Raw genomic sequence first — 21821 nt, forward strand, 5'->3', positions numbered from 1 at the left:
GGCAGTTAGAGGCAGGCGTATGAGAAACTGGGGCCCTCGGATACTGACTAGGTGGCGTAATCCCATGAATCAGCTGAGACTTAAGTGATGCCCCAATGCCCCTCCACCCCTAAGGTCTGGATACAGTGATGGAGGCCAGGACACCAGGAAGGGGAGCGGGGGCACATGGCATACGGGCTGCCAGGTTTCCAGCGGGGAGAGGCCACGAGGCCCCCCAGCCGGCTAGGCTTGGCGGTGAGAGGCACACTGACACTTCAGTTCCCTGCTGGCCCACCCTGTCTGGCGGACACACTTCTTTTTTCCTTGACCGGGGCGGGCATTACCATAACCCTGAGTGTGAGGCTCTGGTGAGAAAGGGAGACGGAAACCAGGCACCAGAAACTGGAGGCGCGGAGACTCCAACTCGCCGAGGGAGGGGTCGGCATTCAACAAAGACCTTGGCCCTGTTGTTTTAAATAAGAAATTTATTGCAAATATAGAAATTGATTCTCTCCATACAGGAATCTCCGAGTTGAGGAAAACAATTTCGTGCCATTCGGTTTAAAACAGGAAATCGGGAGGAAGGGGAGGCAGATATAGGGAAGAGAAAATAAATGAAGTTTCCCCCCCCCCGACCCCGAAAAGAAGAAAAGGACAGTTCAGGCCCCACCGAGGGAGGAAGGGTCCACACACAGCTAGGGTTCACAGGTTCGTAGCCCGGGGCCAGGAGCCCAACTCTGCAGACCCAAACCAGGTGCCAGGCGGCAGGGCAGGGCCGAGGGGCTGGCGGCTCCTTGGGGAGGGAGGAACCAAGAGTGGGCCCCTCGGCCCTCCCCAGCCCTGTGCTTGTTTGGCGAGAGGCAGGGGAAGGAGAGGCCGCCCAGACCCTCTCCCCCCACCCCATTCGACCCCCCTTCCTCTCCCTACTGCTGGGCAGCAGAGGTGTACCTTTAACAGGGGGGACTCTGGAGCAGGCGTGAGAACAGGAGTCTAAACACTGGTTCTGCCTTAAAGGTGGGAGGATGGACAGGTGGCCGTGGAGCAGAAGTCTTGGCAGAGAGGAGATCAGCGTTGCGGTCAGGCGAGCCCCAACCTTCACACTGGCCTGGCGGGCAAGCTTCAGCCCTGCCCCTTAAGCCCCATGGGGGCCGGACACCCCAGGGCTTCCCCATGCCTTGACCACCCAACCCCCCCCCCGGAAACAGAGCCCCGCTCCCTCAGGAATGGGGTGGGATGCTGCTAAGCCGTGGGGTCCTCGCAGGGCAGGGCCAGGGGAGTGGGGGGCACCCGAGGAGGTACTTGGGGACACCCAGCTCCTCCTACCCTACTCCCTCCCGCTCCCGTCTCATCCTCCCACAGCCGGCAGTCTAGTCCTCAGACTGTCGTTCAGAGAGCTCGGCTGCCGGCCACCCCTGCCCTGAGGGCTCCCCAAGGTCCTCGCCCTCCGTCGCCCTATTTTAATTCTCCGTGCAGTGCCCATCACTGGGGAACAGTTTGAGGTTGTCCCGTCACTGCATGTAGGCCCCTTATAAGCCAGGACCTGTCACTCTTGTCTCCCATGCCCGGGCCCCTTTCCTGGCCTCAGTCTGTCTTTAACTGGTTTCGAGACCTTAGAAGCTTTCTTTCCTTCCCCTTCCTGTGCCTCTGTTTCCCCCTCTGTTAAATGCCCAGGACGTGGAGTGGGGCAGGTGAGCGACTTCCTGCTGGGAACCATCAGAGCCCCTCGGCCAGGCCCAGCCTCTTCACCCTGCCTCTCTAGGGCTCTCCAGACCTACTCTCCCCAAGCGGGTCTTTCCACTCCCACTGCCCCGCACACAGTCCTTTCCTGGCCTGGACACACGCCACCACCGTCTTCCTGCTCTGTCCCCTAGGAGGGGTCAGAGGCGAGGGGCCTTCGGGTGGCCAATACAGGCCCCTCCTGCAGAGGGGAGAAACAAGCCTGGGACCCCCAAGGAGGCGGCCGCCCCAGACTAAGCTTTCTTCCTGCCAGACCTCCGCTTTTCACTTCTGGAAGGCCATTAGCTCCAACAGAGGGTTCGCAGCCCCTACCTGTGCTCTCCAGGACAGCATGGACCCACGGATGCCCCTTCCCAGGAACAGGCGCCCAGAAGGCTCGAGAGATTCTGTGATAAGGGATGGCAAGCCTGGGCACGACCCAAGGCAGGTCCCAGGAGGTCCAGGATGCGGCACTCACATCTCCTCCAGCTGGCTCGCCCCCTCCACTCCACCAGGTTCCTCGTTCCTCCTCCCCGGTACCTTCCCTTCTCTCCTGGTTACCTGCCCTCCTGGCCCGCCCAGGCCATGGCCCAGGTCCACCGTGCTCACCTCCATTGCAAACACAGGACCGGGGCCAGCCAGACTCCTTGACATAAATGTTCATTTGACTTTCGTGACTATTTCGCCCTGCCCGCCCCCCGAGGAAAAATTATCTTGAACAGGACACAAGACACAGATGCAGGAAGGCCTCCAGGGTGAGCTACAGTGCAGTGGCCCTCTCCCCAGAGCTACGGCCTGGCCTGGGCAGCTGGGGGACCGTCTTCTTCCTCAAAGATCTGTACGACCTGGGCTGTGAATGTCGGTTCACCTCCTGGGAGTGGAAGACCCTTGTGGTTAAGATGGAGATCTATCCTTTAGAGCGCCCTGAAGCCGGCCTGTCCGAGGTTTTTATAGGTCATCTTCAACCAGGAATGATGGGGGAACGAAGGCGGCTCTGTCTCCAGTGAGGCCAGGCCAACGTCACGGGGGGACCCCTCCGCCTATAGGTTCCTCCCTCAGGGCCCCAAACCTCCCCGTAGGGCCACCCATGAAGCCCCAAGCTCTGGGCTTCCTGTACTCAGCAGTGTGCCTGACCCTCCCCACCCGGCAGCCAAATCACCAGACCCCCTCCCTCTCCGGGGGCCCCGACTTCCTCATCTGCAAAATGGGAGCAAGTGGGACAGAGGAGAGGTCCCCCCACGCCCCCTTGCCCGGGGCTGTCCTTCCCGAGCAAGGAAGAGGCCAAGGGGCGAGGCCACGTGGGAGGAGAGGAGGCGGCACTTGTGGGCCCAACATCCGGAAAGATAGGAGGCGGGTGTGGGGCGGGGGCTGTGTTTCGCTGGTACCTGTTTTGGGTCTTTTGCAGAGCTGGCCCGTCCCCACGTTTCAAGAGCTGCTTGTCAGATCACAACAGAGGGACTGTGGGAATGGAGGGGTGCGGCGGGGAGGGGGGCAAGGGAGTCTGGACAAACTGGCACATACACGACAGATGTTTGCTCAGAAAAATACAGTAAAATCGTCATGCAAATATAACAGGGAATCTGCTTCCTCACATCACTGGCTTCTCGGCCTGCTTGCTTTTCTGTTTTCCCAATCCAGTCTGAGGAGGGGCTGGGGGGCAGGATTTGGGGAGCCGGGGGAGGTCTGCTCTGCACATCCATGCTGGCGCCCTCCCCTCCACTCCCCAGGAGAACAGTCCTTTCCTTGCAAACGTCACCCCCAAAGTGAGCCCCGGGCTTGGTCCGTGCCCCAAGTAGGTGTGAGAGGGGCTGGGTTGAGCCCTGAGGTCCCCTCGCCCTCCACGGTCCTCCCCCAGATCCTACGGGAACGGCACTATAGCTTCCCTGTCAGAATGCCCCCCGCAGTGCAGGTCTGGTCCCCTCCCAGCAACCACCCTCACCCCACGGTCACACTCCCCAAATCTCAAGAAACCCACTGGGTGACAGGCCAAAGGCAGGAGGGTGGGGAGAGCCAAGTGGGCTCCATCCCCGCCTGCGGTGGGTGAGGCACCAAGGGGCACACTGGCAGGTGGGCAAAGCTACAGTGTCTCCGCCCCCCACGGGCCCACCTCCCATCCACAGGGGAAGGGACAGCCGACTCCAGCCCCTCAGCACCCTGACAGTGTTCGAGACCCCACGGTCTCAGGAACCCAGACCCACCCCCTTACAGCGCCCCAGGAAGCCCCTAGCTCTTGAGAAATCCAGCCACCCCCTCTGGCCCTGCCCTCTCTCACCGCCCTCTACCACCCACACTGAGAGAGAGAACCCCCAAGAGGCCAACGGTCCCAACTGCCAGGCTCTGGGTTGCCATGGCGACAGAGGCTGGCCAGGGACGGGAGGGGCCCCGGGAATCCAGCCTGCTCCTTCCCAGCAGGGGTGAGGTGGGAGTGCTCACCATTTGTGCTTTGTTCGATGTAGGATGGGGGTCAGCAAGGGAGGAATGGCCATTTTCAGGGAAACATGGGAGCCCCTCAGGCCAGGAGGGTGGGGCAGGGATGGGCAGCCAAGAGGGGGTGAGTGGAAAAGCTCCGGAAAGCCCTCCTTCCTCTGGGCAGGCTGAGATGCTGCCCCGAGGGCCGTGGCGGGGAGGGGGAGGGGGGATCGGGCCGGTGGGAGGCCAGGATGCGGGGGCAGAGGCAGGAAGGCCCCCGTTAGATCCCACCTCCCCACTGCTCCCAGGCATCACAGTTTACTGCTGCCCTTCTGGGACGAGCAGGGCTCCTGGAGGCCCAGAGAGGCTGGGGGGCCAGGGCATGGGGCCTGCACCTGAGACGCGGTGGCTGCTGGCTCAGCCGCTCTCCTCAGACCCCATCGGCAGCTCTCAGGCTACTTGGAAGACACTTGAAGGGGGCCGGTGGACCGTCCCCGTATCTGCTCCTCCCCTGTCCACAGGACCTCCCACCTCTCCTGGGTGCTGGTGGCGGGGGTTGGGGGGGAGGGGGGAGTGTGTATGGTGCAGAGGCCCCTGTACGTGATGAATCACAGCTCCACGCTCGGGAAGGGGGGGACATGGCCATGGGGCTTTCTAGAAAGGAAAAGCACCCGCCTGATTCTCACATGCCACAGCCCCAGGAGACCACAGCTCTAGAACAGGTAGTGGGTGAACCGAGGGTGAGGCCCCGGGAGAGCTCCTGGGGCTGGGGGATTGCACTGGGCCGGGAAGTTGGGAGACTGACTCTCGCCTGCCACGTGACCCTGGGGTTAGCAATTCCCTTCTCTGGGCCTCGGTTTCCCCATCCACAAAGGACGGAAACGATGCCCACTGTCCATCTTCTACTAAATCTCCACGTGACCTGTCCCCCAGCCGGGGGGACCCGCTCCCTGCCCCAGGGGGGCTTCGGCCCATCCCCGCCCCGGGCTCCTTTGCCCCCAAACCTGTCCCTAGTCCCAGAGCCCCAGACCCCACACCCTCTTTTGGCTTCCTCGCCTGCCCGCCGGCCCCACCCAGCACGCACACCCCGGCAGAGTCCCTGGGCAGCACAGTAGAGACGACTGGTTTCAGTATCAGTGTGTAAACTTTAAGGTGAACATGTCTTTGTTTTCCCGTCCGGTATTGTCGGGTGGTGGTGGTTCACAGTCAGGTGGTGGTCAGGTGTGTGCGTGGGTGCGTGCGTGCGGGTGTGCGTGTACGTCCACTCCTTGGCCTCGGCCCCCAGCGCGCCCCGCCCGGGCCCTTCCCCGCGTGCCCCTGGCCCTCCCCCTCCAACCTCACCAGGGAGGAGAGGGTCACAGCTTCTGCTGGGCCGAGACCCCCTTCCAGTAATCGAGGATGTCGTGCAGGTCCTCGTCCTTGGCGAACTGGACCTTCTTGCGCAGGGCGTGGCCGGCGGCCATGTACACCTCCTCCCGGTGGTGCTTCTTGTAGGGCCGGAAGCGCTCCCAGATCTTGTGCGTGCTCTCGGATGAGTACTCAGGGCTGGAGGAGTAACCTGAGTAGTAGTGTCTGGGGGAGAGCTGCGAGTAGGTGGAGTCCCGCTTGGTGCGGGTCAGCGGCTTGAGGAAGGACACGCGCTGGCTCAGGCTGTCGGCGCCCTCCTCGTAGTACAGGGCCGGGAAGCTGTGCCGGTGCTCGCTGCAGTGGTAGGCGGGTTTCACCTCCAGGTGGTGGATGCCGCCGCCGCCGCCGCCGCCGCCCCCGCTGCTGCTCGCCGGCACCAGCGGGAGCCGGTCCAGCGGGCTGTTTAGGGGGCTGCCCTTCTCGATGTACTTGGAGTCGCCCTTGGCCAGCCCCGCGGCGGCCGGATGATCCGGCACGTCCAGGCTGAAGACCTTGGCGCTCTTGACGGAGCCGCTGGAGGAGACGCTGCAGGTCTTGCGGGCCACGGCGGCATCAGCGCTCAGCTGGCGCTGCAGCGGGTGATGGGAACTCTCCTTGTAGGGAGGTGAGAGGAAGCTGGGCCGCTCCAGCCCCCCAGGGGTGGCAGTCGAGGAGGTGGTGGAGGCCGCAGGGAGGGACTGGCATTCGAAGGCCATCTCAGGGTCCCCGCCGCCGCTGCCACTCCCCAGGAAAGAGGCCGAGTCCAACTTGAGGGCATCGATGCAATTGTTAATGATCTGGTTGACCTTGTCCACCTCCTTGGCGATGGTGGAGATCTCGGCGGCCGAGCCCTGGCCGTTCTCCAGCTCCGGGAGGTCATCCTCGGGCCGGGCCAGGCCATCGCCGCCCGTGCCCGTGCGCACCTCGATGTAGTTGCCCTTGGTGGCCACCTTGGGCGTGTCCAGCCCAGCTTCCAGCCCCTTGGAGGTGGTGGGCTTCTCCCCGATCATGGAGGGGATGGAGGACATTCGGGACACGGGCAGCACAGGGGGCTCGCCCAGCTTCTGGGCGGCGTGGACGACGGAGCCGGCATCCACGTCGGCCCCATAGCGCATCTCCAGGATGGTTTTCTTGACCTTGACCGACTTCTGCTTCTCCTCCTGCATGCGCCGCTTGCGCAGGCAGTAGTAGACGGCTCCCAGCACGATGACCATGCCGAAGAGGCAGCCCAGGATGGTCATGATGTAATGGGTGGTGGTGGAGGTGCTGGGCGCCAGGTCGCCCGGGACCGGGTCCCTGGTGGTGAAGGTCAGGCAGGTGTGGTTGAAGCGGCGGCTGTTGCGCAGCGAGGTCACGCAGAAGGTGTACTCGGTGTGCGCCCGCAGCTTGTCCAGCGTCACGATCTCCTTCTTGTTCTTGAGCGTCATGACGTCGGAGAAGTAGCTGTTGTTGTACTGAACCAAGACGTACATCTTGCTGTAGGGGTGCGGGATGATGACCACCAGGGTGGCCGAGGTGAAGGTGACGTGGTGCAGCTTGATGGCCGGCCCCGCCGAGGCGTCCGTGGTGGACGAGGCCGGTGGCTCCACCGAAAGGATCTCGTCGGGGCTGAAGCCCGAGTTCTCGTCGGGCTCCCTCTGGGTGTCGGTGGAGTAGGGCGTGGGGTGGCTGGCGGGCCGGGCGGGCAGCGAGCCGTTGCGGCACTTGGCCTGTAGCACGGTGATGGCGTTGAGGCTGTGGTAGGGCCGGGGCACCAGCAGCGGGTAGCCGGCGAACTCGCGCGGAGACTCGCACTGCAGGCGGTCGTAGTTCTTCGTGACGTTGTTGAAGACCACGAGCCAGGCCAGGAAGCCGAAGAGGTCGCACTCGCAGTTGAAGGGGTTGCCGGCCAGCTCGCACACCATGAGGCTGGCCAGGCTGGCGAAGGTGGCGCCGTCGAGGCGGCTGAGGCGGTTGGAGGACAGGTCGATGCTGATGAGGCTCGGGCACTCGGAGAAGGCGGCGGGCGTCACCACCTCGATGAGGTTGTGCTGCACGAAGAGGAACTGCAGGCGGCCCATGCCGCGCAGCATGCCCTCGGTCAGGTTGCTCAGCTTGTTGTAGCCCAGCTGCAGCACCTGCAGGCTCGACTGGCCCAGGAAGGCACCGTCCTCGATGTAGGAGATCTCGTTCTTGGTGAGGTTGAGGTCGGTGAGGTTCCCGAAGCGGTTGAGCGAGGAGTAGAGCACGGCCTTGAGCTTGTTCTCGTTGAGCCGCAGGTCGTGCACGGTGCTGTTGATGTGCTGCGGGATGGTCTCGTAGGGCGGCTGGTTCTGGCTGCAGATGGCCAGCCACACGTAGCCCTTGTCGCCCTCGATGAGCCAGCAGTCGGCGCGTACGGCGCCCGGCCGGCACACGCACAGCAGCGCGGCCGCGCACAGCCCCAGGCGCAGCATGGCTCCGGCCGCGGCCTCCTCACAGGCCGGGCTTGGGGTCGGGGGCCGGGGCGCAGGTGGCCTAGCGGCCAGAGGCTGGGGCCGGCAGCACAGTCCTCCCTGGGGCCGCCACCATCTTGGGGGCGACCCCCAGCTTGGGGGCCCCAAGCGAGGCAGGCAGAGCCGATGCCAACTGTTGGGGGCCTGCCGGAGTGCTACCCGCAGGAGCCGGGCGCCACGGCCAGGCCAGGGCCACGGGGGCTACAGGCCCCACAGTCTGCTTCCCCGAGGTGCTCCTCTCCTGCCGGGAGGGTGCCCGGGCTCTCAAGGCTTGCCTTCCTCTCCCTCCTCCTCCTCTTCCCCCTGGGGTTCTGGGCTCAGAACTTCAGACGATTCCCACGGGAGGCTGGAGACTGGAGCTCTGAGGGGGGAGCGCGAGAGACGGGGACAGGAAGGAAGAGACCCATCTGTCACCTGGTTCCTGAAAGGCAGCACCAAGAGGGGGTGAGAGATCAGTGTGAAGGCTCAGAGCAACCCCACTATGCTCCAGTGCAGGCCCCCAGTCCCTTTTCCACCCCCTCCCGGGGGTTCCTGCGCCAGCAGCACTCTGGGTCCCTGTTACATAAAAGAAGGGGGGTGGTGGGTGGCAAGAGGGGGAAGAGGGGGCCGCAGGACATGGAAGGAGGGAGACCAAAGAAACGGGAGGGGGAGGGAGGAGGGGATAGAGTCTGGAGCCAGTGGGCAAAGGAGACTGGAGAGTTAACAGGCCCGGTGCATACACACACATGCGCGCACACACACACAAACACGCCCCAGCACGCTACTGTCCACACTCGTCCACCTGCCTGCACAAAGACCCACAGGCCCCCACATGAGCCAGAACTCCACGGCACGCTCACGTCGACAGGTGTATACACACACGCACACCTAGTCTTGTGTACGACAACAGGCCCACAGACGCATGGCCACGTACCCAAGCAGCCACCCTCCAATCCAGAGAAGAATTAAGATGCCCAGCAAAATGCCTCCTCTCCTCCAGGCCCAAAGATAAATCATTCATTTGTTGTGTAACTGCTGCTGTTCCAAAAATAATTCCCTTGTCTCGGCTTCCATGGGGGAGGGGGAGCAGAGCAGCATGGCTGTGGGACCCCAGGCAGGGGGATGCATAGAGGCTGGGGTCTCCCGCAGTGGGAGGTCACAAGATGAGCTCATCCTGCAGGCGAGAGCAGAGCCAAGGGAAAGAGAGGCTGAGAGTCTGGGAATCCAGACACACCCTCCACAGCCCCTCCGCAAAGTGCTTTCCGGTAGGGGGTGCGGATCCTGCAGGGGACGCCTCAGGCAGAAGAAGCCAGAGGCCTCCGGAATCCTGTGACCGAAGCCCGGCAACCCCTCAGTGGCTGGGAGAGTCAGAGGCCCAGAGAGGAGCAGTGACTTGCCTAGAGACACACACCACAGCCTGGGCCAGGATGAAGGCTCCCGAGCCAGCAGGAATCCGGAGGCCTGGAGCCCCGCCCACCCTGCCTGATTGGCCAGGTGGAGCACACCACCCCTGAGTCTGTTTCCACAACTATAAAGTAGGGGACCAAGCCCCTGCCTGGCCATCTGATGGGGGGAGAAGTAAGGTGAGCCATGCTGCCCGTGCTCAAGATGAAGAGGGTCAGGGGAGGCAGTGCAGGGGTCCCAGCCCACAGACCCTCATTTTCCAAGTGGGGAAACTGAATCTCAGTCTGGGGTGGGCTTGCCCCGGTCACCCAGCAAGCCAGACACGGCCCCTCTTCCAGATCACTTTCTAACTCACACCCAGTGCTCTCCTGACCGCGAGAAGAGCTCGGTCCTCCCTCCCTCCGCCCTGGGCACTGGCCAGGGATGTGAAGATTAGGCCAGAGAAATCCATGTTTGGATAAAGAAAGCAGAAGACTGTTCACAAGGCCCACCTCTGCGTCCTGCTCCTCCTCCCGGGAAACTCCAGGAAAAAAAGCACTTTAAGAAAAAATGTGAAACCTCTGCTGTTAAAGCGAAACCAATTTACAGCCCTGAGTCCCAGAGGGCTGGAACAGAGGAAAGGGAAGTGCAGAGGGAGAAAAGTCCCCAAAGAAGCCCAGGCAGGCAGTTTTTGTTGAGGTGGCAAGTGAACAGGGCGTCCAGGTGACCCCTCAGGTGAAAGGCTGATGCAGCGTCAGAGGCTGTGATGATCAGGACCTCCGGGGGGGCCCGCCTCACACCTCCCCGTACCCTGCAGGACCAGCTTAGGCTGAGAGGCCGGACGGGGGCAGGGGAGGGGGCAACCACGAGGCTGTCGGCCAAGAAGGGGGCAAGGACAGGCAGCAGAGAGCGTTTCTGTCCTTGGCTGTGCCACGAAAATTCTCAGGGCTGCAGTCGGGAGACCAGGGCTCCCATCCGACGTGGCCGCTGGCTCCTAGGGGGCCTCAGGCCAGACCTACCCCTTCGGTGGCTTTAGTTCCCCTCCCCCTCAGGCAGCGAGGCTGTAATGGAAGAGGCTGAGTTGCCAAGTTTGCCCTATCAGAGAACCCTGTCTGCCCCTCCTCTGGCTGGGAATGTCTGGGGACCGCATTTGTTTGCAGGTGACGCGCAGGTGTGCGCTGGCTCAGAGCACTGGAGCAGGGGCGTGCTGACGTGTACGAGTAGACGGGTGTGCAGGCCGGCGGCTGTGCACACATATGTCCGTGTGCACAGGATGTGTGCCTGCCGGGCCAGCTACAGGAGTGAACATAGGAGTGAACGAGGGCGTGCCTGTGTGTGGAGGGGTGGGAAGGGATGCATGTGGAGCGTCTCTGGGGAACACAGGCCCGCACCTGCCTGTATGTCGACATGTTAAGCACATGTGTGGCCCACACGAGTGCGTATGTATGTAGACGCACATGAGTAACTTTAGCCGCATCGAGCCCCCTCACCCTCAGATCTGAGTTGCTCAAACCGTCACCTGCTTGGCCAGACCCAGCAGCTGTCAGGCTAAGCTGAGCTGGCCAGACTCTTGGAAAGCCCAGCCCATGCTGAGGGTGTAAGAAGAGGCGAAGGGGAAGGGAGGGGAGTAGGAGAAGGCGCCCAGACTTGGAGAGGCTGCACTAGTCCAGTCCTGCCTCTTCCCTTCCCAAACAGTTCAGGGGGTACAGTGGCCCCCAGGCCCTCTGAGCGCTGCCCAACTGGGCCCTCAAGGTGACCCCGCCCTCTCTCCGGCTCCCCCCACTCCCCCCCCATGACTCAGAGTGGGGAGGAGGCTCCCCCTCTCCCCATCCCGTGTGCGTCAGCCGCCTGTCCCTGTCCCTGGGCTGCCTGCCCACCACCTGTCGAGGCCTGACGCATCCAGGGACGGGGGACAGCAAGGCCGCAAAGGCGCTGACAGCAGCACTTGGCCCCCCGCCCGGCTGCACACCCACTCCAGGTGTGGGGAGGGGCGAGCCGGCCGCCGAGCTATCAGACCTGGGGCTGAGGGTCCTGGGGGTCAGGCCTTCCCCTGCTCCCACGGGGGTGATGCCCCAGCCCAGACAGCAGTGGCAAGAACAGGGCCCTACCCACCGCAGCACACCTGGGGGCTGGGGAGAGAGAGAAAGGAGGTGAGGGAGCTGCAGACAGGAGGCGAGGGCTGAGGAGGAGGGAAAAGCCAAAATCTGGAGAGAGCTGAGCAGGGAGAGGCAGAGGAACAGAGATAAACGGAGAGGGCGCGTCGGAGACAAAGGAATCGATCGGCAGAAAAGCACAGCAAAGCACAGTGAGATGACAAATACGGGGGGTGCGAGGGAGGGGACACAGTGCCTGCCGCCCCCCGCCCCATCCAGGGGTCAGATGAGCACTGGGTCTGGCTGAGCCACCGAAGTACGGCCTGTGAGCAGCCGAGGAAGGGGGTGGGGAGCGGCTGGGAGCAGGTGCTGGAAGCAGAGGCCTTTTCTGCCTAGGACCCAAACGGTGCTAAACCTGGGAGGGTGTGGCCACCCCGGAAGCAGGCTGTGGGCCAGTGGCCAGGGCACCAGGGCGTGAGGGGGCAAAGAGCAGTGCTCCCAGGGGACCTGACCTCAACGGACCCCTCCCCCAGGTGTCAGGTAATGAGTGAACTCTGGCCAGAGCGGGGGCCGGCCCAAAGTGCCCAACCAGCACCTTTCCAAGGGTCCCCCTCTCCTGCCACCACAGAGAGGAGGAATGTGGTGAAGTTGGGGGGCAGCGTGCCGTCGAGGGATCCCCGTCTAGCAGGCTACACACTGCATGATGTCCACTCTCATGGGGACACCCTTGGACAGAAAGGAGGGAGAAGAGTGGGCAAGACCATACGGGTCTGAGGGGCAGAGCTGACGGGAGGTCTCTGTTCAGAGCTCGGTACAGCCGAGGAAAGTCTGAGTCACTCTGGGCAAAGGCCCTCCCTCTCCGGGTTTCATACCCGCCCCCTGACATCACCGGTCGATCCTATTGGATTCTGCACCCTCCTCCAGGGGCCACGAGGTTCAGGGCCCCTCCGTGGACTCAGAATCCCAGAGCCTCAGAGCAGCAGGGACGAGGAGCCCTGGCTCTAGCCCAATCCCAGCCACTGTCAGAGGGGCAACCGAGGCCAGCACTGGGGAAGGGACACGTCCAGCTGGTGGGAGGTCAGCTCAGGGGCCAGGGTGGCAGCGAGAGATCCTGATCTGCCAAACTCGAGTGCCCTCTGGGAGCTGACTGCCCCTGGACACGGCCCACTCAGCCACCCCAGGACACTGGGCACAAGCCTCCTCCTTTGCCGAGGAAGTGGGCCAAACGATCCCTACCCGCGAGGCTGCAGTGAGCTGACGTGGCGGGTGCGGACGCAAGGCCTGGCACGTAGCAGGCAGCATCAGAAGACGTCAGCTACCACTGTTCATGAGGTTTTTCTCATTATTTCCTCACAACCCTCATCACCTAAGAGTAGGGCTCCCCGGGACTCAGGCTCCCTAACCCCCTGGGCCACAGACCCCTCCACTGCAGGCTGACCCCCAAGCTCCCCAGTCAGAGGGGAGCCTTGACCTCTCCGCCCCAGGCTGTGGGGCTGTGAGGGCCAGGGGGTCATGGGGCTGCTCCCCCTGCCTGGGCTGGGAGAGAGGATGGACAGGGTGAGGTCTGCCTGTGTGTCCCCCGGCTGAGGGCAGATGGGGTGGGGAGTGGGGAGGCAGAGGTCAGCAGGGAAGATGCGGGGCCGGCCGGCTCTGAGACCTTGGGTGAGTTGCAGGCCCCCTCCAAACCTCAGTTTCTCTACCTGTGTGGCAAGGTGAGTGCCTCCCATCGCCCGGGGCTCCCATGAAATCCCAGAACATAGTGGAGACAAACACGCTCTGTATAGGGCAGGAGGCCCGGCAAATGCACGGCTCCCGCTCATAAGGTCCTACTCCCGCAGGATGCTCCCAGGGTCCAGGGAGTGGATGGGGGAGGTGAGGCCCGTGTTCTGACCTCCCAGGAGTGGGACATGAGGCTTAGCCAGGGAAATCTCATTTGCAGCAGCTGATCAGCCCTGGCATGGGCTCCTCCCTGGGCCAGGCTGGCCAAGGCTCTCTAAGGTGCCATTGACCCTGTCCGCGTCAATGCCATTACCCAGGATTACGAGGACCGAGGACTCCTGGGTTCCAGCCAGAACTCGACAGGCGGGCAGCCACCTCACCTCTGCTGGAAGCGCAGCACCAGGCCAGGGGTTCCAGAGATGGGCTGCCACCACTCCACCCTCCGGGACAAAGCCCGCCACCCCCTGGGAACTGGATGCCGGGTCTTGTAGCTGCCTCCACCTCACCAGGGCTCCTCGGGCAGACTGCTCTGGGCCTCGGTTCCTCATCTGTAAAATGGGATAATTATACCTTCGCCACTGAACTACTGTATGGTAAGTGAACCATTTGGATTTCAGGTGCAAAGAGCTCCAGCTGCAGGACAGAGAGAAAAAAGCATGGATGTTGGAGATAAAGGGTCCTGGTATTGAATGCTGAGCTGTGTGACACAGAGCACATTAATTAACCTCTCAGGACTTCAGTCTCCTTGTCCGTAAGATAGTCGCAGCTACCCTTTACTCAATGGCTCCTTTGTGTCTGACATTTTACATTCCTTGAATCTTAGCCCTGCATGGTGAGTGCTGTTGGCTTCATTTTACAGATGAGAAAACTGAGGCCCCCTCCTTCCCCAGCTTCCTCCAAAGAGCTGGGTCCGTTGCAGGGACTGGACATGCACAGGCCATCTTGTGAGTTTCCTGCCCCTCGGGTAGGCACCTCCCTCCCTATCAGGAAAGTGTACAAGAGTGGACCATCCATAAACCGAGAGAGAATTCAATTCTACCATCAGTCAGGAAGTACTCAGTCCAGGTCAGCTGTGTTCCTCAAATATCCCCAGGCACACTCCTACCTCAGGGCCTTTGCACCCGCTATTGTCTCCTCTTGGAATGCTCTTCCCCCAGTATCTGCACAACCCACTACCTCACTTCATTCAGATCTCTGTTCAGCTGCTCCCCACAACCCCACCTTCCCTGACGCCAAATCTGAGAGGACTCACTGGTCACTCCACCCTGGCTTTGGTCCCTTCTGATCCCTCAACAATACTAGACATCACTTCGTTCCTTATGAGCCCCTCCCTGCCCCCATAATAAAGTCAAAACAGGCTTTATCTCGAGCTAAACTGCAACCTCCATACCTGGAACAGGCTCAGACATTTAGCAGGTGCCCAGAACATGATGGGTGGAATGAGAGCTCAGGGCTAGGGACAGGGATGGGGCACAGAGGGAGATCCTGGGGTCCGTGACTCCACCGAATCAGGACTTTATATAACTATCAGAGGGAGGGCCTCCACCACTGATGAGGTGCTCACGGTGTGCAAGAAATGTGCTGAGCCTTCTTCTTTTTAGCCCCATGACCCACACTTCCCATTTTTCAGATGAGGAAACTGAGGCTCAGAGAGGGGCTGTGATCTGCCCAAGACCACACAGCCAGGAACTTGAACTGGCCTGAGATCTTAGAACTACCAGACTTTCCAGGATCCCTGCAGATGTGACTTCCCCCAACTTGCATACCTCCAGTGACAGGGATCTCAGCACCCATCTGAGGCTTATTCCCTTCCTGAACAGCTCTGATTATTAGAGACTTCTTTATATTACAAAGCCAAACCTAGCTCCTGTACCCGTGTTCATTCACTGGTCCCAACCTGCCACTGGCCAGACACGGCCTGTCTGGAGCCACTGCAGCCAAGAGTCCTCCGCAAAGGTCCTTCTGATATTCATCAGTTATCTCATGCCCCTGCAATCCGCGTATCCAGGATGAACAGCCTCACGTCCTCTACTGCTCTTCCAAAGCCACGGTGTCAAGTCCCACACCCTTGGGTCCAGCTGCCCCGGGTCATGCTTGCTGTCAAGATCCCTCCTAAAAGGTGTCACCTGGAGCTGAGCCTCAGCGCCAACATGGTCCGAGCAGTGACCGGCACCGGGGGCCCTCTGCTTCCCTCGTTCGGGCGCCACACTTCCGTGAGAGCAGCGTGGATATGCAGAGCAGTGTGTCCTCACCTTGACCTAGATGTCAACCAAAGCCCCGGGCCCCTTCACATCCTGCCAGGCAGCCCCGATGCCCTCAGAACGTCCTCAGGCAGCTCTGGGAAGTATCTCTTTGGGTTTCACCCGAGGTGCTAGGTTTCCATCCACTCCCATTCCATCACGTCTTGTTAGTCTCAGCCCTCCGTGCCAGCTGCTCCACATCTCAGGGGAGCTGGCTCCTGCCCCTTGATACTACGGCACCCGCTCCCAGCTCTGTGCCATCCTGCGCTGGGTGAGCAGGCCGTGGCTGCATCCGTGTCACGGGCCTGCAGCTCACCACTGGGGCAGGTCGAGCACGCTGTGCCACCAACCACACGCTCACCTGCGCTCCTTACACATCCGCAGGTATTTACTGCACACCTACTGTGCGCCTATGATGTGCGGTATTGCAGACAGATGCACCCTGTCTTCACCGAGTTTCTGACTTACCCAAAAGAGCTTACTAAGAACATGGCCACATCGACAGCAGCAACAGCTGACAGTTATTGGGGGTTAATTGGGTTGGCAAGGCCCCGACGTACTGGGCATCTGTCTCCAAGCCAAGTAACCTTGGCCAGAGAAGGGGGCTGGGCTAGTCTGCTGTGCCACGAGCTGTTATGACACACAGAGGGCTGGCTCACTGTGTGACCTTGGGCAGGTCAGCACCTTGCCCCCTCTGGGCCTCAGTTTCCTCATCTATTTAGGGGGAGAACAGCTGAGCACCTGTGTCTCTCTGGTTTGCTGGGGCCCGCCCCAAGCCCTCTGTAACTGCTCACTGGGTCATCTCCCAGGAACTCAACTGATGCCTGGGCCTCCCCTGCTCCCAGGGGCGTTGGATCTGTCATTAGCACCTGCGCTGTGTCCAGGCCTCAGAGGAAGGAGGTAGGGAGGAGGACGGAAGGGTTTTTAGCAGAAGGTCTTGGCCCTGGGAAACCACCCAGCAGCCTGGCAGAAGAAGCCCCAACACTGGCTCTGGGGGCAGCTCTTCACAGACGGCCCCCTCACACGGCCCACTCCCTGGTACCCACTCCCCAGCCCTAAGCAGCCCAGCATCCACCCCACCCACCGCCGGTGCCGTGTAGAGCATGGGACCCTCCTGCTCATGGCCAAGAATGATCTGTATTAAAAGTCCATCTCCTAGTCCCACCCCAGGAGTTATCTCTGGCTTTCCCAGAATCCTCCAGGCTATTCAAGGGACTGCCTCCTCCATCTGACCCCTGACTTCTCCCACCTGACCCCTGCATCCCCACCTTGCCCCTCTCCCCCGACACGACCCCTGCCCTCCCCCACCTGGCTCTGCCTCCCCCACCTGACCCCTGCTGGTCCCTTGGCCTTGGCTTCGGCAGACCCCAGGCCCCACTCAGCTGCAGCCCCGGGCACTACTCACCAGTCTCCACGGGACCCGCTCTTTCACCAGTGCCTGCGCACGCGCGGCTGCCTCTGCCTGCATGGCCTCCATTCATTCATTCAATAAACATTTATGGAGCACCTACTATGTGCCAGGCGCCGGCTAGGCCTCCCTCCCAGCTCTGCTCCCTCTCCAGGGCCCCAAGGGGTGAACGTTTCCCTGCCTTCCCACACCCTCAGGGCTGGCCCAAGGCAGAGTGGTGTGTCTGGAGCCCACGGGGAGCCGTGGGGGCTCCCGGTGGCAAAGCGCACAGCCCACACGGAGGCAGCCTGGCAGGGGAGGGGCGGGCAGCGTGGGGCAAGGTGAAAACAGAGTCATGGGCTGACACGGGCTAGGCCTAAGCACTTCTCATGTTAACTCGCTGAATCCTCTGCACAACCTCACGAGTCGATGCTGCTGTTCCCACTTTACAGAGGAGGAAACTGAGGTCTCACAACTACTACATAGTGGTTTTGACCCTCCATGGCACCAGGCTCTGGGTCAAGAGATGCTGTGGGATCCTGTTTCATCTGGACAATCTTTTTTTAAAAAATTTTAATTAGTTGCCAATGATGATAACTCTGGAGATTTTATTTTTAAAATCCTCATTTCTGGAATCCACTGAAAAACCTGGAAGAACTGGCTGCCCAGGTTCTGCATCCCTGCAGAGACAGAGCAGGTGGCACAGGCCTAGGTGGACCCATCCTCCTCCCCGCCTCTCTGGCTGAGGCTCCCACTGACCCCTGGGCAACAGAGGGAACCCCAGAGTGGCGACAATTAGAATCCGGACCTGTGGGGGGAATCCCACGAGACTCCCGGTTGGGACCCGAGGGTGCTACAGTACCTGCCTCCCTGGTTCTGTGGCTCTGGGACACTCTAATGGCACGGGTCGTTTTCTTTGGGCGGGGGGAGGTCTCTAATTATGAATTTGGGATGCAGGAGTTCTACAGTGTTTCTACAAATCCCTTGATCCTAAAAGTCTACTGAGTCTTGGCCTCTGTGACACCAGTTCTACAGGACTTTTAGCTGCCCTGGCCCATCCACAACCCTGCTTGCCTCCAAGCAGGCCCACTGGAGTGGGGACCCCAAACCAGGAGAGCACCCATACAGCCTCCGAGACCTGCCTGTCAACCCGTGGGGTCCCTGGCTCTCCAACCATGCTGCTTGGGTTGCCGGGTCAAGTTTGGGGCTCCTGTTGGGGTTTGAGGGTTACTTGCTCCCAAACAGGATTCCCACTCCGTAAAACGCTGCCAGCCAGGCTGCGCTGAGGTTCCAACCAAGGCCGCTGTGAACACCAGGAGGCCTAAGGCCTTGGCGGCTGAAGCCACACCCCGGAGGACGGCCTGCGGCAAAGGGCTCCCTGGCCTTCTGGAATGGCCCCTTGCTCGTGCCCCTCCCCACAGACCTCAGGATCCCCTCACTCTGCTCACCTGGGACTCCTGCCCACCCTCCCCACTGCCTCTCCCAGGCCCCAGCACCCGGGGCCCCATAGCCAGCCAGCCAGGGCCAGGCTGAGACCCCTCCCAGGGCCGCAGCCCATCACAACCCCAAACCAGGCGGTCGTATGGGGTCCCTCTTCTGGCCCTGAGACTAGCTTCTCTGGTGCGGATGGCGGTGGGGGGGAGCTTGCAGGGGCCTGCAGCTGTGGCATCAGAGAACAAGGAAGCCCTGTTCGTGCAGAAGGAGCCCCGGAAATGCCCGGGGTGGGGGGTGGGGGCTACCCCATGGACTGCCGGCTGCACTGAGACCACAGCCCAGGACATGTGGCCACCAAGCCCGCATGGCCAACCCATGGGGACCGGCCCTCCCTAGCGTTCTCGTAGAAGGACAGGCCACATTCAACTCAAATCCTGGCTCTGCCACTGAACGAAGAGCATGGCCCTGGCAGGCAATTTCTTTCCTCTGAGTCTCAGTCTCCGCTTCTGTAAAATGGGACTAGAAGGGCACTACCTCAGAGGGTGGGAGAATGAAAGCTTCAGAGCAGGGTATGGCACATAGTAAGTGCTCAATAAAGTTAGCTGCCTCTAGAATGGTTATGGTGGCCTGGCTCACAGGCGTGGCACAGTGCCCGGCACACAGCGGGTCCCCGTCACCCACTGCTGCAACAGTGGTGGCAAGGAAGGGATGAGGCCTGGCCCCTGACAGTGTCTGCCTTCCTGCCTGTTCCTGCCCCCCAAAGGCTCCCACCCCTGCCTTTGGCCTGTTCCTCAGCCTCGGTTTCTCTCCCATTGCCAGAGCACAATGGCTGTTATAATTAACAGATTATCTCAGTGCGACAGCTGTGGTCCTTTGAAAATTGGGTTGAATGACAAGATCCCGGCGGATGGTAATTTCTTTTCATCCCCTGCTCCCTCTTTCTCTCTCCCTCGCTTCAGCCTTGCTCCACACGCAAATGTTTTTTCCCCTTTCCCTCCTTCCCAAACACCTTCCTCCTCAGAGCCTCCTCCTCGGGATGGCAGGGGACAGACTACGGTTCTGCTTCCCAGCGAAAGCCAGGTGGGAACTGACCCTCCTGGGCCCCTCTGTGAGCCTGGCACTGGGCAAAGTGCCCGCCACAGGTGACTTCTGTCATCTCCCGGCAGACCTAAGTCCCTATACCTCGGGATTCCTCCCACCTGCCAGGCCGCTCCCCCTTGGGCTACTTTGCAGTGACCTTCTCTGAAGTCCTGGTTCCGGTCCTCTGCTCTGCCCAAACCTGCTTCCCCACTCCCACCCCCCAGCATCTCCATCCCTCTCAGGGTCTCTGTCATCAGCTTGGTACTGACCGCCAGCTGCCTTTCGGACCCCTCCCTGGCACCTGAACCCCACAACTGGACTCGCCTCCCACTGCCCACATGCTCCCCAGCCCTGCTTCTCTGCCCGGTCCCTGAGCCGGCTCGAAGCGGCCCCAGCTGCCCACATCTGGAAGGCCTTTGTACCCTCCCACTGCTCCTGCCCTGCCTCAGCCTCCTTCCTCACCCCAAATGAGTTTCTCAATCAGCATCCTCACTGGGCTCCCGGCCTCCGATATTCCCGTGCTCAAAAGCCTTCCCTGGCTCCCTACTGATCTGGGAAATTTCCAACAGACATCTGAAGCCCAGGCCCTGGGGTCCTGCAGAGCTGGTTCCTGCTTTCCTATCCTGCCCTCCTGCCTGCCCTCACCAGTTTAAATGGTCTGCTTGGGGTCCCTCCTGTGGGTTCCCACAGCCCCCTGGGCTTCTTCCATCACAACCGAACGAAAACTGCTGCTCTTACTCCTGAACTGAGTCCTCCAAGGAAGGGACTGAGTCTCCATCAAAGCCCAGCACCAGGAACCCGGCAGGTGCTGAACGAACGTCTGTTAATGACTGAATGAAGGAGGTCTGCGCTCTCCCTTTATAGACAAGGAAACTGAGGCTCAGAGTAATTAATGACTTGCTCACAAAGATCACACTGTTTGTGCGAGACAAAAGCAGGATTTGAACCCAGGTCTGTGATTCCATGCCAGTCTTTTCCACTGCCTGGGGAGGGCTGTGTGGGTCAGCTTCGGCACAGATCTCGGAGGATTTGAACCTCCCTCCAGCCTCAGCTGGATGATAAGAAAATGGTGCTCCCTGCCCAGGCTGTCATTGCCTCGACCTTGGACCCCCAGGGCCTCAGTCTGCTCATCTGTAAAGTGGGAAGGAGCCCTGCCTCACCCCCATCTCAGAGGGTGGCCGCAGGGGCAGAAGCTCAGGCCTTGGAAAAAGCCGGTCCTGCTAACAACATCTGAGGGTTTGCCCACCCTCACCTCCAAACTCAACTGTGTTCCCCTTGGCAGGTACTCCTCAGAGCTTGGGGGTTCCTAGCATAGCAGGTGTAACACAGGACAGAGACCCGCCCCCCTCCCAACAGTGACAGCTAGTGGAAGAAGCATGGGGGAGCTGGGAGTCAGATCATAACAGGCAAAAGCTTCCCTCTCAGCCTCGGTGTCCTCATCTGTGAACTGGGCCCAGTAATGCCCACTTTACGGGGTTGCCATGGGGACTAATGTGTAACATGTCTAGGAAGGTACGGGCACCACCATGGCCACATGTTCTACGGGAACGTGATGGTCAAGTGTACCCAGGAGAGAGGGGAGGTGAAGAGGGTGGCACAAAGCAGGACCACTGTTCTTCACTCTCCATCCTCAACAGCTCACAGAACAGAGCTCACACCCCGACATGCAGCCCTTGGGCCCCTCCCTCCCTCTCTAAACTCATACCCCACGACACCCCTTCACAACCTATGGAGTTGCAGAGACACCCCTCTGCATGTCCCCTGGGCCTTTGCTCATGCTCTTCCTGAGCCTGGGGTACCATTTCCACCTTCCCCACCCCCTGCAGCCCAGACCTCATGCCTCCTCCTCCAAGAAGCCTTCAGAGATTTCCTTTCCACAGGGAGAGTGTGGGCCTCTCTACTCTGCCCCCGTGCCCTGATTCCATCCCCATGGACTCCTGGAAGGATCCTAGAGATTGTCTCACCCCACCTCCCTTCCCCCCATTTTACAGATGGGGAAACTGAGGCACAGGCGAGGGACAGCAGCTCTCCAGGGGTGTACTTGAACCTAGGTACCTCTGCTGCTTCCAGCCCTACAGGCAGCTTCTCTCCTGGAGCTGAGCTGTCATTGCTTAGCCCTGGCCTGTCTTCTCCACGCCCCCCAGCCTGGAGCTACCTGAGGATGGGACTCCGTCTTCCTCTCTGTGCCCCCACCCCCGTGCCTAGCCTAAGGCCTGGCGCATAGTAGGCACTCAGTAAATGTCTGTTGAATTGAATTGCGCTCAGGGCGGCCAGTCGTCTCTGCTCTGTAAGAGAAGCATAGAGTTAGTGGAGCCGTTCCCGTGGCGACAGGGGTGGGAACCAAGCTGGTGGGGTGAGGAGGCGGCCTGCCCCAAGGACCCTGAGGGGCTCTGGAAAGGATAAGGGGTCTGGGAAGCTGGAACGTTCGGACTTAGATGAGTCCGAAATCCTGCCCCAACAGGCAGTGTGGCCCTGGCAAATCACACCGCCCCTAGGGCCTCGGTGGCCTCATCTGTCCAATGCAGATGACAATCCAGTCCCT

General features: G+C 61.1%; 1 protein-coding gene across 3 annotated transcripts in view; it reads right to left on the reverse strand.

Moving 5' to 3' along the window:
- Window positions 1-444: 444 nt before the first annotated feature.
- Window positions 445-21821, reverse strand: part of ELFN2 (extracellular leucine rich repeat and fibronectin type III domain containing 2) — a 57152-nt gene continuing 35775 nt past the window's right edge. The window contains exons 3-4 of one of the 3 annotated variants that reach the window (XM_049694689.1): window positions 16784-21564; window positions 445-8385 (exon numbers count right to left, since the gene is read on the reverse strand). In XM_049694689.1, coding sequence (XP_049550646.1) covers window positions 5460-7925 — 2466 coding nt within the window. In that variant the 5' untranslated portion in view covers window positions 7926-8385; window positions 16784-21564 and the 3' untranslated portion in view covers window positions 445-5459. Of the gene's footprint in view, window positions 8386-8877; window positions 10481-16783; window positions 21565-21821 lie in introns of those variants that run through there. The other 2 variants (XM_033405002.2, XM_033405001.2) reach the window with 2 other exon arrangements.

The sequence above is a fragment of the Orcinus orca genome, chromosome 11 (assembly GCF_937001465.1).
Source record: "Orcinus orca chromosome 11, mOrcOrc1.1, whole genome shotgun sequence".
Lineage (NCBI taxonomy): Eukaryota > Metazoa > Chordata > Mammalia > Artiodactyla > Delphinidae > Orcinus > Orcinus orca.